The 19,128-nt window shown below is 46.7% G+C and overlaps 1 protein-coding gene across 2 annotated transcripts in view; it reads left to right on the forward strand.

Moving 5' to 3' along the window:
* The window catches only part of ABCA4 (ATP binding cassette subfamily A member 4), a 1,737,150-nt gene that overhangs the window by 1,636,692 nt on the left and 81,330 nt on the right, over window positions 1-19,128 (forward strand). For both annotated transcript variants that reach the window (XM_069641223.1, XM_069641222.1), the window contains 2 exons: window positions 14,181-14,322; window positions 18,037-18,171. In XM_069641223.1, the coding sequence (XP_069497324.1) occupies window positions 14,181-14,322; window positions 18,037-18,171 (277 nt within the window). The remainder of the gene's footprint in view (window positions 1-14,180; window positions 14,323-18,036; window positions 18,172-19,128) is intronic.

Genomic DNA, 19,128 nt, shown 5'->3' on the forward strand with positions numbered 1-19,128 from the left:
TCTCATTTTATCAAGAGACACATATTCTGGACTCAGTGATGGACCTTGTGGGGTCCCAGTGGACACAGGTTGAGGTAAAAGGACAGGCTGAGGCATAGAGGTGTTCCTATCCTGTGACTCCTCTCCCCTCTTCTGACTCTTCTAAGACATTAGAGTGAGTTATCATCCTCAATATGAATTTCCACATTTTCTGGAGTAGTAGGAGTTACAGGCCTACTATCCAACCTTTGGTGATCTAACAACCTTGTAATTAATTCATGTTTCTTTCCTTTAACAGTGAGATTCCTGACTTTACACATTTCTTTCAGTTGTTCTACTGTTAGAATGAGCAGGGCTTCCTGCTTGAAGTTATCCATACTAGGCATGTTACAATTGCTATTTCTAGTGGAGCCTAGCCTTGTGAAGGTTTTTAGTTGAACAAAAGTAAAGCAAACAGGTCAAGGATAGAAGTAGGGCAGTGTGGGGACCACAGGGGGGACCCTCCGGTGACCTGAAGAAGAAAATTCTAGAACTGGCCTTGGTAGATGCCTGGAGGGAGACCAGGGGGGATGAGATAGGATTCACGTTCTACTCACATGCACATAACACCCATTCCCGCATTGATTATATATGGGTGTCTTCCTCCTTGTTAGGGAACACCGTAGAGATCATACTGGGTCCTATCGCGATTTCAGATCATGCCCCGATGACCTTGACGATAGTATCCATCCCCTCTTTTTAAAGACCCTGTCTTGACTAGGGAAATTGAGCAGGAGCTCGAGGATTTTGCAGGGAATAATTCCATAGGCGACACATCTCCACAAATATGGTGAGATGCTTTAAAGTCCACGATAAGAGGTAAAATTATTGTAGTCAAGGCGAGGAGAGAAAAAGAATTAAGGCTGGAGGAAGAAAGGCTCAGCAAGAAACTTAAGGAGGCAAATGGCGCAAATGGCTGTGAAAAATACACCAGCGCTGGCGAGGGAGGTTCAGACGGTGAGAGGCCAGCTGACTTTTATTCAGACCAGGGAGGCAGAACGGAGCCTTCTCCGCCTGCGCCAAAAATATTATATTAAAATGAATAAAGCTGATCGCCTCATGGCTAGGTTATTGAGAAGGGAGGAGTGGGACAAAACCATCCTGAGAATTAAGGGGGAAGGAGGTGCAATGCACACCAGCAACCCAGAGATAGTAAGGGAGTTTCATAGTTACTACTCCACTCTCTACTCCTCAAATAATCCAGACTCAAATGAACAAAGTCTATATCTAGACAACCTGACCCTTAACTCCCTATCGCAGGGAGAGCAAGAACAACTGGAAGGGGATATAACCACAGATGAAGTCAGGAAGGCTATCTCTTCCCTCTCCCTGAATAAAGCTCCTGGCCCAGATGCCTTCGGAGGCGAATTTTATAAACGCCACAAAGAATTCCTAATACCCCATCCCACCAAATTGTTCAATTATATTGGCTCCTCCAGGGTCTTGCCAAGGTCCATGGATGAGGCGAAGGTCATTCTCATACGTAAGGAAGGTAAAGACCCAGAGGAGTGTGGCTCCTACCGTCCAATAGCGCTTATAAATGTGAATGCGAAGATCCACACGAAGATTTTGGCAACTAGGCTGGATTCCATCATGCCTAAACTAATAACTTCCGATCAATCAGGCTTTATTAAAGGCCAGCAGACAGCAGACAATGTCAGGAGGGTAGCCCACCTACTTGAGAAAACACACTTGAAGGAGATCCCTGCCCTCATCTTAGCAGTCGACGCCGAAAAGGCTTTTGATCGAGTGGAATGGGGATTCCTCTTTGCTACTATGGCTAAGATGTGGTTTGGCCCAAAATACCTTGCGCGGGTGGGTGCTAGTTATCGTTCTCCGACTTTCCGGCTTGCCATCAATGGTCAGTTATCGCCCCCGGTGAGAGTGGAGAGAGGCACAAAGCAGGGTTGTCCACTTTCCCCGTTGCTTTATGCGCTCCATCTCGAGCTGTTTCTGGAGGCAATAAGATCGACCAAGTCCGTAAGAGGTATTCCTTTTGGAGGGGGGGCCCACAAGGTGGCTGCCTTTGCAGATGACATGCTTCTCACATTAGCCCACCCTGAGATCTCCCTGCCAGCTGCTTGTGAAGAACTAGATAACTTTGGCCAAGTAGCTGGCCTGAAAGTAAACACTAGTAAATCTGAGATCCTTAGTCTCAACTTGTAGGAGTCCTCTGAACAACACATCAAGGGGGCATAGGCCTTCAAGTGGGTGAATAAACGCATAAAGTACTTGGGGGTCCTTCTCACTAAAAACATAGGCGAACTGTACCAGGCAAATTATCCACCCCTTCTTGAAAAGCTTAAATCGAAATTAGTTGATAGGGGCCCTCTTTGTATCTCTTGGTTGGGGCAGATCAATGTCCTTAAAATGACGATCTTGCCGCAACTCTTGTATCATTTTGCTGCCCTTCCTGTGGAGGTTCCACACCCTTTCTTCAAAACTTTGCAGAAAGTCACAACCCGGTTTGTCTGGAAATCAAAGCGCCCCCGATTGGCGGCAGTTCTTATGAAAACACCTATCTCACGGGGCGGCTTGGGAGAGCCTGACTTCCGATCATACTATCTAGCAGCGCAATTAAGAGTGCTCAGGGACTGGCAGAGAGACGATAGGGATAAACCTTGGAGGTCTATGGATAGGGCGGTGGTAATGGAACACTTGGAGGTAGTGTTGTGGAAACCGAGGTCGGATAGACCGCCCAAAATGTACATAAGTAAAATTACCTCAACCACAGGAGAGGCATGGGATAAGGCATCCTCACAGGCGCATCTTACCTCCTGGCCTTCCCCCTTTACCCCTTTATTTGAGAACCCTCAATTTACTCCAGGCTGTAAGAAGGCATCCTTCGATGATTGGTTCCTAGGGGCTGCCGGATGGTTTGTGATATGTTTGCGGGGGGAAAGGTCAAAGAGTTTGATCAATGCAAGTTAGAATTTGGCCTGGAGGTAAAGCACAGATATGAGTACATCCAACTGAGGCATTGGCTGTCTCACCCTTCCATGAAGCAGGCAGGCATGCGCCCACTAACCCCATTTGGAAAATATCTAGACACTCATGCAGGGGATAAGGGCCTGATGGCCGATATATATAAATACATTAGGGAGGGGGAAACACTGCCAACTAGACCCTATATGGGGAAATGGGAAATGGACACGGGAACCGCTACTGATGTAAAGGAATGGCAATATTTATGGGCCCAGATACCGAAATTAACCAGATCCCTCCAGATTCGAGAGTTCTGGTTGAAGCTAGTGTTTCAGTGGCACCTCACCCCGGTGAAACTGAAAAAGATGTTTCCCCAGGTCACCCAAGATTGTTGGAGGGAATGCGGAGGAACGGGTACATGGGCTCACATTTGGTGGGAATGCCCGAAACTGGCAACGTTTTGGGGTCACATTCAACAGGCCATGAGGCGAGTCCTTGGGACGGGGGGTGGTGGAAATGGGGGCTCAGTATGATAGGCCTGAACCGTACTCTGCTTGATAGCTCCTTGAAAATGGACCGCAAGCTGTATGTTATAATGATGATGTCGGCGGCAATGGTTTTGGCATGACGGTGGGAAAAGAAAGACCCTCCACAAGAGCACGAGTGGGTGGCAAAACCTTGGTCAGAAATTGCCATGGAATGGCTCTCTTACTCTATACAAGGCCAACTCATGCACTTCTCAACCGACTGGGCTCCCCTCCTGGCATACTTAAAGGAGGGTGCGCGAAGAGCTTGGTGCCCCAGAGCGATGATATTATTGGGAATTATTGATCCCCAAGAGGAAACAGGCCTGTGAATCAGGGGGACTGGTGGAGTTATTGCAGTGCTAAAATATTAATACCCTTATAATCTGTTGCTTAAGGGGGCTCTATGGACGTTCATCTCAGGGAGGGAGAATGTTTGGTGAAACCATGAAATCTGGGGGAGGGAGGGGATTACTGACGGAGGGAGGGGTTATGTTAAACTTCAGTTGATAGTCTGTTTAATTGCAAATGTCAATAAAAAACAAGTTGAAAAATAAAAAAAGTAAAGCAAACACCCTATGTAACAACTCTATAATAGATCCTCACCGACTTCCACCAGTGTTAGGCAAGAGTATATGCTATAACCTTGACCTCCTGGCAATAGGGACCCAACCTTTGGTATAAGTCTGAACTACACAGGTTGGTAGTGTGGTCGAGCAGCCAGGCTTATCTCAAGAGGGGTCAATGTGAGCAGCAAGGTTGAGACACAGAGTTTCACAATAATTATTCAAATAAACACTTACACTCAAGGTTTCTTGATAAAACAATTATTAATTTATTTCACAGTCAGTTATATAAGCCTTCTTCAGAAAGGGAGCAAAACATGTAACACTTAAATATACTTCAAAACACTCTCTTAGTTTCTCTAAATCAGACCATACCCATTGGGGAGAGCACACACACACTTCCTACACCCTCAGGTGACTTAAATAGCTAGGACACTGTGGACATTGATTTATCAGTGGTACATTTAGAGCAATACTGAGTTTGGTGAAAAAGATAAAATAGAGGAATAAAACAAAGGTTAACAAATACTTTCATAAACTGGCAAGTTCTTTTCAACACGTTCCAAAGCACAAAGTCAGAGGTAAAGAGGAGTCTCTCAGGGAGCCAGGACTGGCAATGTTAATTGCACAATGTCAAGAGGGACTGAAGATCTTCTTTGCAGGTAGGTAAAAAGTCTTGCACAATGTTTGTAGAAATGTTTGTAAAAAATAGAACACTTGAAGGGCCACTAGCTGGGAGGCTTTTGAAGGGCAAAGCTTTAGCAGCTCTGCAAGGTAACCAAGACAGGTCTTAACTGAGAGCAAGCAAGGCTACAGAACAAGAGGTAAGTTCTCTTAGAGTTTACAGTACCTCTGGTTAGAAGAAATGGTTCCAGCTGGCTTCTGTTCCTGTACAGCTCTGCAGATCCTGTTGTTCCTGAGCCTCAGTAGTGGGGACAAGAGGGAGGACGTCTGGGGACTCCTGCTCTGCAATGGGACGGTCAGACGCAGCAATGGGCAAACGTCAGTTCAGCGGTCCTTCAGTGTTTCGGCTCCTCGCGTCTGACAGAAAATAGCAACACTGTGGTTCTCGAATAACACTTCAGACTTTCCTTGCTTCTGGGGTCCAGCACTCTGTTGAGTTGGCTCAGGCTTGGTCAGTCATGCAACAGGGAAGTCCGGAGGATGTTCCTAGCGCTCGGGTCCAACGCACACAATCTGATGTTCTCCTCCCTGGCTCTTTGGTTCCAGCAGCAAGTGCAGTGGAAATACAACCAGCTTCGAGATGATGTCCAGACAGGCTTACTTTGGAGTTGATTGGTCCCACCAACTCAAAGGGAGAAGTTGTCCTTGGAGGGCTTCTCTAGTCGAGCCGAATTCGGAGCTTCAGCACAGCAGCAGGGTTTTACCGGGCAAACCAAAGGTCCAGTAATAGCAGCAGGCATCTCTTCCAAGTTGTTCTTCGGATTCCTTCGTCCAGTGGTTGACTCTGCCTTCCAAGCCAAAAAGCCTTTTATGTAGGTTTCTCCCATTCATTCCAGCCTAGCTGCCAATCACACATCAGGGTGGCTGTCCTTGCCAGACAGCCAGCCAGCCAATCACCTTTGGGTGCATTCTTGTAACCAAGAGGATTAAGCACAGGGAGTTTCGGGCACCTCCCTCATTTCCTGCCCCTGCCAGACATACTGGTGCCAGAGGCGGGCTTCACTCGTGAATCCTAAAAAAGACAAAATGAATAAAGAAACCAAACCTGTTTTGGCACGCAGAATAAATCTCAAGAAGGACCTTCCAGACAAGTAATGGGGAAAAAATTATACCGGGGCCATTTTGACAAAATGGGCACCCATGGGTGCCTTACCGTGGCTGCGAACACAGCCCATGGAAAAAACACACAATGGTAGTAAAAAGTAAACCACTGCCACCAGCCATTAATTGTAGGAAAGTTAACATACAAATGTTTACCTGAGAAACTAGACAAAGGGGATACTAAGTAACTCCTCCAGCACCCTATGGTAAGATAGTGTGTGCTGGGTCTAGAAAGTTACAAAATGTAAGTAAAGTCAATTTCACTGCACTGCTCTTGGAAATAGTAGTTTCACCAAGAGAAGGTATTTAAAGTGTTGGGAAATCTAAGAGACTTCCCTGTGCCACTGCACATAAGGTGCTGTGTGACACAATGTAAAGATGATGCCTATGGAGTTTGTCAGACTCCAAAGTTAAAAAGAACACAGAAATGAAATCACATTGAAATTACATGAGAGATAAAATGACCTAAGGTCCAGCAAAGAGCTGGGGTCTGTAAGGTAGAAGAGAATAACACATTTCTGAGAATTCTACCTAACAGTTATTCTGGTCTCCAAGTCAATATTTAGGACGCCGTCTGATGCCGCTCTGCGCTGTGGCCTCCCCTCACCTACCTCCTTTTCCCCCTTAACTTCCATCACTGCCCCCTCCAGCTGGACTTTAGATGCCCTGCTAATAATACTCAGGGGCTCTCTCAATGCCTGGGCGTCCACCAGGCCCCTAGACTCAGAGCCCTGTCCTGCCCTCCTACTAATAGTGAAATTCTATTTAATACCACCGTCCCCTGACACCACCAAAATAGCTGGCTCCCAGGCCTGCAATATAAAACTCCCTGCCGGACCTTATCTGTAATATATTTACTGGAAGTAGTACCTGAATTCCTAAATACAACCTCTTAATCCCCTTTAATCAGATGGCTCCCCTGATGGCAGGCAAGGGCTGTCCTCACCAAAGGAAGAAATTGCTCCTGACAATCAGCCTGCTGCTGCCAAAACGTATCCCCAGCAACATCACTAATCAGCCAAATACCAACATTTTCCTTATAAGATTCTTCCCTTGTGCTATAAAGGGCTGCCCACAGAGCTACTTGGCTGTATTCGTGGCAACAACAAAAACAGCTATCCTTAAGATGTGCGAGCCTTAACCAGGTCTCGCACCACACTGCCCCCACGTGGCTGCATCCCGCACTGCACTAGCCGTAGGCTGCCTAGAGAGAAAAGCCTACCTAATCTAAAACTTAATCGTGCTGCCCCTTTAAGAGCACCGCACTGCCCCCTAGTGGTGAGTCTCCAGCACTGCGAAAGGGACGAAGGTGGTAAGCTTTGGGCATATGAGAGACCACTCAATAGTACCTGCATCAGATAGATCAGAAACACCTGTGCCTCATTGGTGAATGGTGAATGATAACCCATGTAAACTGCAATCTTTCACTGATTTATTTACACTGCACTATATTGCAGGAAATCTCTAGGCCCGTATTTACAGTCTCGTTATTTAGAGTGGATCAACTCCCTGAGCGGCCAACGGAGACAGCGAGATGGCCTCGGAATGCACATTTAATATATATGGAAGGGGCCCTTTAGATTTTGATTAATAAAAATCCACTTTTGAGGCTGAGTAACGAGTCACATTCTGTTGTACCAGGTTAGACATTGGTGTACTCAGCCGATGATCAATGAAGCCGGCTTCTGACAGCAGGCACCATTTGAAACTCTATACACACAAGGGGTGTCTTAGTGTCCCCAAACATGGGTAATTGGTGTCATGGAGTTTAAGTTAGATGGTGCCAAACCCACCTGTGCAGTTAAATGAGAATGGGATCTCCGTCAGGAATTTAGAGACGGAATATTGGGCGATTATCATGAAGACAGTGTCTCTATCCTCCGGTTGCATTCAGCATGGGGGAAATGCCTACAATGTGTGTTATGGGTGGTATATGTAATTGTAATTGTAATGATTTATTTGTAAAGCGCTTATACACAAGTGAAGTGCTTCAAAGCGTTTCAAGGCGGGAAGGGAACAAGGGAATACAGTCGTCAGTCTTAGGCCTTGAAGTTTCTGAATGATCTAACAAAAATGACTAGCAAACTAGGCCAGAAGCATTTCTAGCAGTCCAAGGGCATGATTGGAATGAATGAGAGAAGGGGCTCAGGGGCATACAATCAATAAACTACCGTACTAGGCCTGCCTATATTCAGAATGATTGGTGGTTGCTCATCACTAATGCACCTATGCACAAATATTACAGGCCCAACCAAGCTAGGGAGGGGAGGCAGAGGGAGAACAGGACAGACAATCTTGCTGGCCTAGTACATTCAAGGACGTGCAAGTGCGCAGACAGGAAGTGCGAGGAAGGGGAAAGGGGACAAGTGCGTACAGTCCAGCAGGGGCCTGGGTTAAGTGCAGAGTGGTTGCCCCTCTCATGGAAGGTATTGGAAAAGTGGTTCACCCGCTGAGAGATGGAGGAGGCCGAGCAGAGGGCTCTAGAAGGAGAGTATTTAGGAAGAGAGTGTTCTAGATAGTACAGGCCCCGGTCTCAGAAAGCCTTGTGGACTATGCAGAGGGACTTGAACTTGATCCTTGCAACCACGGGAGCTGGTGGAGGAATTTCAGCACCTGAGAGATGTGGTCCCTGGGCTTGATACCAAGGATAAATTGCGCGGTTCTGTTCTAGATAAGTTGAAGAGGTCGGAGAGTAGAAGTAGGAAGATTGAGAAAGAGACTGTTGCAGTAGTCCTCTCTTGAGAGAACCAGGGCTCTGCAGATGGGGAGCCTCTGGGGAAAGGTAAGAAAAGGTAGAATACCTCTAAGGAGGTGCAGGTGATAGTGGGACTTTTTGGAGATGTCCGAGATGTAAGAAGAGAAGGAGAGAGTAGAGTCGAAGATGACCCCCAGATTTTTTGCCTCACTGGTGGGTGAGGGCGCAGGAACAAGGTAGGCCGGCCAGAGTGAAAGTGGGAAAGCGGGAACAGGGATCCCATTGAGGATGATATCTGTCTTACTGGCATTAAGGAAGAGATCATTGGCAGCACACCAGGACTGAATTGCGGACAGTCAGTCAGGAATGAGTGAGGAGGAGGAAGAGGCAGAGGGTAGCCTGAAAGAGAGCTGTGTGTCATCTGCATAACTCTGAAAGTTGGAGGTGAAGGCAGAGATCTTGTGGACCAAAGAGACCATGTAGACATCAAAAACCAGGGGGATAGATTAGATCCCTGCGGACACCACAAGTAGAGTGAGTGATAGCGGAGAGAAAGGACCCAAGTTCCACCTGGGAAGATCAGCCAGAGAGAAAGGATGCTAGGCACGCCCGTGCCTGATCTATGATGCCCAGAGTATCAGGGAGACAGGAGATCAGGATGTTGTGGTTTACTGTATCACAAGCAGAGGAGAGGTCAAGAAGAATGAGAATAGAGGGAGCGTTAGGGTCAAGGTTTGAGAGCAGGTCTTCACGGGTGTTCAGAAGAGTAGTTTCCATGCCTCTGGATGCTGTAAAGCCAGACTGATGGTCATGGAGACAACCAAAAGATTCAGTGTGGAGGGTAAGCTGAGAGATAGCCAACTTCTCCAGGAGTTTGCCCAGGAAAGGAGTGATAGAGATCGGGTGATAGTTTTCAGGAATAGAAGTGTTGGCAGAGGTTTTATTTAGCAGAGGGTGCACAAGAGAATGCTTGAGAAGTGGGGAAAACTCTGGTGGCAAAGGAGAGGTTGCAGAAGTCTGCCAAGGGTGTAGCTAGAGAGTCAATGTTGTCCGTGATAGTTTTGGAGGGGCAAGGGTCCACCTGTTTGGAGGAGTTTTTATAGACTGCACTTTTCTAGAAACCCCCTCAGGTGTGACAGGGGAGTGGGAGGAGAGAAGAGGGGGTGTGGTGGGGGCAGCCGTGGGGTGCTCAAGAGATGATGGTGCACAAGTGGGTGCGGTGTAGGGAGAGGACAGGATGTCCTGTGTTTTGGCAGTGAGTGTGCAGCCAGGGCCCCACAAAGGGCCTGGGCGGGTGCAATAGAGGATGAGACTGCAGTAGAGTTGGCCAGTTCCTTGCAGACTTTGAAAAGTTTTCCCATGTTGTTGGATGCGGCAGAGATGCAGGCTTGAATATGGACTCTTTTATTGGACCTGATGCAGAGTCTATATTGCCTTTGCAGAAGGCAGCAGGCCATCTTTTCAGAGGGTGCACTTTAAGATCCCCATGTCTGCTCCGCTGCCCTGCACTTGCGTTTAATGTCAGCCAAGTCAGATTCATACAAAGAGTTGTACTTTTTGGCAGCTTTCAGCCGGACCCTCATGACAGGGGCAAGGATGTCTCCGAGTATTGGAGATGGAAAGGTGAAAGTTAGAGAGGGCTGTATCAGGGTGGGAGTCAGCCGCAAGAGTATGAGTAGGAGAGTAGGTGGAGGCAAAGGCAGCCAGTGACAATTTTTTCATGGTTTGGGTGACCTTGAAGGTGGGAGGCAGTGCAGGGTGTGCCAGTGCTAAAGGAGAAGAAAGCTTCAAGTGAGAGCAGAGAAGAGAGTGATTAGTCCATGAGAGTGAGGTAGTGAGAGGGATAGAGAGAGGGATGTCTATGGAGGTGAGAGCATCCCATGTGTGGCCAGCCATGTGTGTCGGACCACAGGGCAGAATGGAGAAAGAGAGAGAGAGAAAGTCGCATAGGTTGTGGAAAGCTCCTGAAGAGTCGGGAGAGTCAAGATGGATGTTAAGATCCCCCAGCAGGAGCAGATGGGAGGAGGAGGAAAGGGGAGAAGATGCCAGGTCAGACCATTCAGAGAGGATGAGGGTGAACTGGCCTGTCGGCCGATAGAAGGTGGCCAAAGTAAGAAAGGAGACAGGATAGAGAGAGAGCCTTCAGACCAGGCATTCAAAAGAAGAATAGGCCTGAGTGAGAATGGTAGAAACAGGGATCCACTCTGGAAAGATCAGGACAATTCTCCCTCCTGGCCTGTAGAGCTTGGGCACAGAGAGGATCTTGGAGACTTTGCAGAGAAGTGTGTCAAAACTCGTGACAGAGCTGCCCTTAAACCACGTCTCATTGAACCTCAAGGTCCAGGTGTTCAAGAAGGTGGCAGATGTTGGAGGAGTGCTTGACTGCATAGCAAGAGTTAAGCGTGGCAACGTGGAGCAGATTGCCATTTTGGAAGGCTTATGGGAGTGTGTGCAGGGAACAGAGCACCCCCCGTAAGCAGCACAGGTGCCTGAGAGATAGAGGCAAGAGAGGCAGAGGGGCCAAAGGGAGTGCAGGTAAGGGACCCGGGACAGTGGTAGATTGTAAGGGAGCCAGTGAAGAAGGGGACACGGGGGCAAGGGAGCCCCAGATGCATCAGCAGTGGGTGGCAAAGGCACCAGCATGGGAGAGGCTGACAAGGTTGTCAGTGCAGAGAGTGTATGCAAGGGAGCCAGGATAGAAGAAGACATCCAAGGAGCCATAGTAAGAGAGGCGGTGTGACCAGGCGAAGACAAGACAGCCAAGATGTGCTTAGCAGGCAAGGGAGCCAGGGAGGCCGCCGGAGCAGTTGGCAAGGGAGCCTGTGAGGAGGAAGGTGGAAAGTTGATAACACAAGGGAGGAGCCTATCAAAAAGAAGGAGGTTGGGCTGAGGCCCTTGTACAAAGATGGTATCATTCCCTGGAGGTCGACAAGAAGGCAAGAAGGACCTCCCACAGTGTGCCACCATTGATGTGTGAGGAAGAGTAGGGAGAGAGCACAGCGACCATATGTAGAGTCCATAAGTCGTGAGAAAGAACGACAAAGAGGAAGTCGGTGAGAGCCTCTCTGTTGGATGCACTGAATTAGGTGTCAGTGATAGGAAGGCCTGGGCTGCAGCCAAGTGTGTCCTTAAGTTTCTTCTTGCCAGACTTAGTGAGCGATGAAGGATAGGAGATAGAGAAGCAGTTAGAGAAGATAGGAGGGATAGAAAGCACCATTGTAAGGGTGCACAGAGTGTGGTACATTTAACCAGGCTGAGTAGCTAAGGCACAGGTGGGGGAGTTGACAGGAGGGTGCAAGCACACGAAGGAAGCACACAATAGGAATGAGAAAAGCAGTGGAAGCTAAAGGGGGGGCGTACAAGGGGGCGTACAAGGGAACAAGAAACAGAAACAGTACACAGGTCAAGGGAGTACATTGGATTTTTCAATACAGTAGAGGTGTACATTTCCCAATTGCGCCAATCCAAGACAAAGTATTCAACTTTTGTCGGTGAGAGCCATGATAGAAATTACCACACTTGGTGAAAATGTTTTTGTGAAAATGCTTTATTTCACAAGGTGTTTGTATTTTCTCACAAGGTATTTGTATTCTCTCAGTATTTGTATTCTCTCTACACATGTTTCACCCTTAACAATCAAAAGGGATCCTCAGGAGAATTTCAATTGAAATGTTGTTCTAATTGGGTGTTTTGAGGTGATTTTAGGATCTACTGATGCAATTTAGGATGCAATTGTCCTCTCCTAGACGCATGCGGTGTTGCACCGGAAGTGCCTATGAGAGGACAATTGCATCCTTCTCCCAGCTTCCGAACTCTCAAACTTCTTCTTTTTAAGGACAGTAAATCCTAAAATCACTTCAAAACACCCAATTAGAACAACAATTGAATTGAAACTCTCCTGAGGATCCCTTTTGAATATTAAGGGTGAAACACGTGTAGAGAGAATACAAATACCTTGTGAGAAAATACAAACACCTTGTGAAATAAAGCATTTTCACAAAAATCTTTCACCAAGTGTGGTAATTTCTATCATGGCTATCACCGACAAAAGTTAAATACTTTCTCTTGTATTTGGCGCAATTGGGAAATGTACACCTCTACTGAATTGATCTAATCTTATTTCTGATAATCAAGATGATAGTACGTACCCAAAGCTGACAACCAAACCTTAGTGATATAATCCTAAAAAATGTTAAGATTGAATTCGCCCAAAGAACAAAGTCCTCTGCAATTGATTACCACCTTTGATTTTCTAAATTGGATTTTTAACTAGCAGAACAAACAAACGCAGGATGTGACACACCTAAGTTCGATTTTTAAACTTAACAGTCACAAACAATGCAGGATGAAAGCACACCCATATTTGATTTTTAAACTAACAGTCAGGCAGGCAACTGAGCAACAGTGAGCACTCACGTGGTGACAGGGGGGATGGCACAGTCAAGGGGCACAAGGATGAAGTACCCAGCATAGCGCATGACTTTCCCAGCATTAATAAGAAGGGGAGCCACATGCCCAATCAGGCCCAGACAGCACAGAGAGGGCCTTAGTGTGGGCCTTGGCGGGGGGCTTGCATTCCCCTGTCGGCTTCCCATGATTGGCCCTCAAGTGCCTATGTCTTCAAAAGGGGTTGATGCCCATGTTTTAGAAATTGTGGGAAAGTGGGTATGATGCTTCACATATGGGGGGAGTGTCTTGGGGTCCTCCCGTTCTGGATCGAGGTAGTCCACCTGATCAGAGACATAATTCCTCCTCCTTCAAGAACCTAAGTTTCTTGTGATGGAGGATGTAGATGAGGGGGGAACCTACCCAATTCACTGTAGCAGAATGAGATTGGTAACCCATTGCCTAGTGGCACCCGAACTGACTACTGCACACAAATGGCAAGTCTCAGATAATCTTCCCTCAGACCTATGGCGTACCAATAAATCGTACATAGCGATCATGGAAAAAAATCACGGCAGCAGCCAGGCACTGTTTGGTGTCCATTCTTCACCTATGCTGGCAGATCATTGCTTGGACAATGAGACATCTATTCTCTCCACAGTAATGTACACTGTAACATAGAGATTCTAGACACTGCCTTCAAGGTATGGCGCCGAGTATTTTTGTGCAAACGAATTCGCTTTTGTTTTGAACCTGTTCTCGCAGGTTGCTTTGGGGAAGAGGTGGGAATATCTCTTAAGAATATTTGGCCTGTGTAGAGGCATTGTTGCTGCTCTCTGTGTTTTTTATTGTCTTGTGCATTTTGTGTTACATTCTCGTAAAATTACAAGCCAAAGCTTGTTTAGAATATTAACTCAGGCAACATTTGATATCTTTTCTGATCCGGTACTGAGGAGGAATGCCCACTACAAGTTTGCAAAAAATGGGCTAGGAAACTGAGGAAATTCATATAGGGAGCTACCTGAGGAACTCGCCTGGGAATTGCCACCAGGGGTGGACGGGCCCACAGGGAACTCTGGAGATTTCCCGGTGGTGCTCTGCATGGGCCTCTTTTGAGTGGGATGAAGTAAAGAATTTGTCACAAAGAATCCAGTATATGTTAATGTCTTCACAATTCATGATTGGATACCTGTGAGACATATCCGTATATCCATGCGCGCTACATTTTTTGTAACTCCGTACTAACTGCAGCTGGATGCATCTTTGTACTTCTCTACACAGTATCCTCCAAAAGATTGCTGACGTCCATCAGAACATGGGCTACTGTCCGCAGTTTGATGCTATCGATGACCTTCTCACAGGGCGTGAGCACCTTCAGTTGTATGGACGTCTAAGGGGCATCCCGGCAGAGGAAGTGGACACGGTAACGTAATGTGCACCTGCTCAAATAAAGGGACCGATTAGTGGCGCCAACAGTACTGAGTATTGTAAGCCACTTGGCCACAGAGAAGTCCTGTAGGGACAACGCCATTCCATCTTGGAACTCCAAAGTTGTATGTAGTATCTGGAATATTTATTTATTTATTTGAGCGACTCCTAATGAGGTGGCAGAAGAAAAAAAGATTATTTGAAGGCATATGGTTATGTTTCCTTCAGATTAGTTAATTACCTCTCTCCGAGGCATGGCACGAGGCATACTGGGAGGGAGAGAGAAGGAAAAGCACGCTGCTTTGATGCTGTTCTTATGTATCTATGTGATTGTTTCCTGACTTGTTCTGTTTACCCATATGATCAAATGTAAATATAAAGAAAATGTTAAGAATACAATATTCCCACTATAATTCACAAAGTAACCATAATGAATCTTCCAATTAATTAACATTAGCCTCTATTATGCAGTAAACCCCAACTATCATAATTACACATTCAAATGTTTACCCTTTAAGTTAATTTCTATTAACTTCCAGAATTGAACACCTGCCACACAAATATAAGTTGCAGATCCTTCTATACACATGAACCCGAGATCCTCTTCTGATAACATATTGTTAAATTCATATAATTCCCCAAAACATGTCCTACGCCAAATATCCCTATTATGAAAATGTAAAGGTACACTATTCCTTTTCATGTACCCACTCCCCCCTGAATCCCTTTTGTAGTGCCACTCCTCTGTGGTACTTGGTCACATGCTCTTTCTCTCACACCCACCAAATAACTGGAGTTATACTGCCAACAGATCCCTGGTGCCAGCCTTTTGCTTCCTTTAAAGCTGCCCCTTTTCATGTGCTCTGGATTAATTTTTCTGTACTGGATTTTTGAATTGCATAATCTCTGCTCCCATACTTCTTCAGCGTGGCATGCGGTGCTTAATTTGTAAGAAAATAAGTGCCAGGGCCCAAATATTTTCTAGCATCCCTGTGACACACCGGGTTACGTACCACCCATGCCTGCTCCATACAGTGTCAACATATTTGGGGTTAAAGCTGCAACTCCGACCGGTTCATTGAAGGTGATGAATGATATGAGTCTGTCATCATTACGTATTAGTTGTGGCTCAAAATAACGTAAATGTTTAAGTGTTTCTTCAAAACACATTATCGATAACATTTTGCACAAATTCTGTCCGTAGCAAGTGGAACAAACACATTGACCATCTAACCACACACATCTAAACACAGACAAAAGAGCAAACATGCTTTCCTCTTATGGGAATTTGGTGGACAAATACAGACAAAAGCATTACTGAACTAATGGCATTTCCTGTCAAACACTGCAGCAAGGTCTTCTTGTATAGGTTGTCACTCGTGACAGGCACTCCTCTTTGACATTGGCCTTTTCATTGACCTTGTTCCTGTGTTGGGGCTGCTCACTCGTGGCTGTCCTGTTGTTGCCAACCCACACTGGCAATGCTGTGGGTTTTTAAGGTAGAGAATTCGCACCAATGTCATGCAGGCTGAGTGGAGCAGAATGCAGGCATGGCTACAATGAGTGACCAGAATTGCCACCTTCACAATCATTGATGTTCATGAAAATTGATAATTAGTCATGACTGCCCACCTAGGCCACACTGTTGTTGCTTGTTGTGTTACTATGACTCAATGACAATTAAAATACTAAAGTTGCCAAAATACCACAACTCAATCAAACTGGGCTCAGAAATAAGTGCTGGGGATGAGCCCTGGCAAACATGCCCACAAATTAAGCACTGGTGGCTTGTCAATGAAGGTTGCCCCCTCAACATGCACTAAAGATTATGGGCCTCAGACACGGACGGTGGTAAGGGTTTACCGGTACCGGTAAGGGCACCGGTACCGGTAAACCCTTACCGCCTTACTATGAGGTCCCTTTGCGGGTAGGTACTTTAACACCTGCTGTTTAGCAGGCGTTAAAAACCAACCTGCAAAGGGACCAGGGTGCTAATTACGGTACCGCAATTTGCGGCACCATAATTAGCGCCTTCCCCATTCCCATTATGCCCTATGGGGCAAAAATGGGAATGGAGAAGGGCAATGGGGGAAGGGAGAATTACCGCCCCGCCAACCTTGGAATAGGGCGGTAATTCCCCTTTCCACCAAGGTGGTGCCGGTATTTTACCGGCATGGACCAAGGTGCGGATAGCACCTTGGTCCTCCGCCTACCGTGTAATGAGGCCCTATGTGCATGTGTCCCAGAATTTGGTCATTCAGCAGAACCTTTTCCACCTACAAGGCTGGCCTACACATCTCTCAGATCTGCTCTCTGAGGATCGGTTTGGGGTAACCACATGCAGCTCAGGCACCCCTCATAAGCCTACTCCTCACTGATGTCAGCTGTAGGAGCCAATGGGTGCACTTCACCTAGGAAATTAAAGTATGAACCACCCGACTTCTGTAACTAACTCAAAGTAAAGACAATGCCTCCTGGCAGCGTGTTGTGCCAGTGCGTCACCACCACAGTAGAATGGACAGTACCCTTGCCAGAGGCACACTTAGGGTGAGCCTGTTAGCACACATTAGCCCTCATCACGACTCCGGCGTTAACCAATGGCGCTAATAGCACCATGGTTAACGCCGGTAACTTACCGATTCCGCCAATGGTAAATGGGGAATTACCACCCCATTGCAAGGTTGGCGGGGCGGTAATTCCCCATTTACCATTGGCCCTTCCCCATTCCCATTTTTGCCCCATAGGGCTCAATGGGACTGGGGAAGGTGGTAATTACGGTACCGCAAATTGCGGTACTGTAATTACCTTCGAAAGTCCCTTTGCGGGTCCCTACTTTAACAGCTGGTCCAGACCAGCAGTTAAGGTCGGGAGCCACAAAGGGACCTCGTAATCAGGCGTTAAGGGTTTAACGGCGCCGACACCTTTTACGGCGCCGTTAACCCCTTAACGCCAGGGTTGTAATGAGGGCCATTGCCTTTACATGATTTCACTCTGTTCGGTGTGTGTTACACCGGAGTGACATTGTGAAATCATAGTTCACCTGGATAGATGAATAGAGGGTGCTTCTGACGTCACTACCCCATTTTACACTAGTTCCGATGCAGGAACTAGACTAATACAATGACCTTTGTGTGAAGGAGTATACTTCACTAGTTCTCTTATCCATGTTGTATACACATGTAAAGGGCACACGTTCATCTTTTCCCACGGGTGTCTAGCCATGCCTCATTTTTGCTTCTATTTCATTTTCTTTTTCTTTTGTTTTCACTAAGAAACTCACAAGATACTAAGGGGGTAATTCACGGATTATTTGCGCCGAAAAAAACGGGATTTGTGCACCATTCTGCCCGCAAATCCCTGTTTAACAAATGGGGATTTGGAGGCAGAATGGCGCACAAATCCAGTTTTTTATCTGCGCAAATAATCCATGAATTCCCCCCTAAAGGATTGACTTTTCTTGTATAACCTAAATTATTTCCAAATTAGCAAATCCTATAAAATTATTAATTAAACTCGGTCTGTTTAAGAGGCAACATTTTCATAAACGAATTAAGACAAATTGTCTGACAATAAATATAGACCCACGCGATATTGATAAGGTTGTCAGTAATGTTTCAGATATGTCTTTAGCCGCTATGAATGTATGTTGGTATATGAATATATACTTTTTTATATTTTCCAAGACTACTTTTTAATTCCTTTCTTATAGGTTGCTGCTTGGGGTATTGAAAAGCTGGGACTCACACAATATGCCGACCAAGTTGCTGGGACTTACAGCGGCGGGAACAAGCGCAAGCTTTCCACCGCCATTGCACTGATTGGCTGTCCTCCAATTGTATTGCTGGTAAGTGTCACAGTATGTAACAGCTAACGCAGTGTGTATGTAGTGCTCTCTTCCATGGCCAAGTCCAGATCAGAGGCTCAGAGTAGGGCCTGCGCCCCTCCTGAAGTGTGTCCTGCCATACGCATATCAAGCATTTGTTCTACCCCTGTCAGTGACTCTGTCTTATCACTGTCAAGATGAAAGAAATGGCTCAGTACACAGCAGTGGCCCTCTGCTGACCCTGCCGTGGTGCACAGGCACTGTGGAGTCTCTAAACTCTGACCTGCATCCAGAGTCGTCCTATTATTGCCCTCACATTTTCACCAATAGGCAACGAACAAAAGAATGAGAACATTAAAAAGTGTCGGGTTGCAAAATTGGGGTAAAAGAAAGCTAGACGTGTGGGAAAGATGTTCACAGACTGAGGCTAACAACCGCAGTGTGGGTTTAGAGCACTGGTGCACAACATGCAGCCCGTGGGCCGAATGCAGCCCTCCTGGACATTATTTGTGACTCTCCAGGTCACATGTGTTTATAGATTAAGTATTTACTGGTCCGTCAATCAGTCACTGGGCCTCATCACGACCATGGCGGAGGACCATGGTGCTATTAGCACCATGGTCCATGGCGCTAAGCTGCCAACTCCGCCATGGTGGTTGGCGGATTTACCGCCCCATCCCGACCTTGGCGGGGCGGTAAATCCCCAATCCCCATTTTACCCTTCCCCATTCCCATTCTTGCCCCATAGGGTATAATGGGAGTGGGGAAGGCGTTAATTATGCCACCGTAAATTACGGTGGCGTAATTAACAACAAGGTCCCTTACCGCCATGGATTTTACCGCCTGCAAAAAGCAGGCGTTAAAATCGCCATGGCGGTAAGGGATCTCGTAGTAGGGCGGAGGGGTACGCCATGCACTACGCCGGCGTAAAACCCTTTCCGCCAGGGTCGTAATGAGGCCCACTAAGTCACTAAGTCT

This window comes from Ambystoma mexicanum, chromosome 1q (genome assembly GCF_040938575.1).
Source record: "Ambystoma mexicanum isolate Mex_15411 chromosome 1q, UKY_AmexF1_1, whole genome shotgun sequence".
NCBI lineage: Eukaryota > Metazoa > Chordata > Amphibia > Caudata > Ambystomatidae > Ambystoma > Ambystoma mexicanum.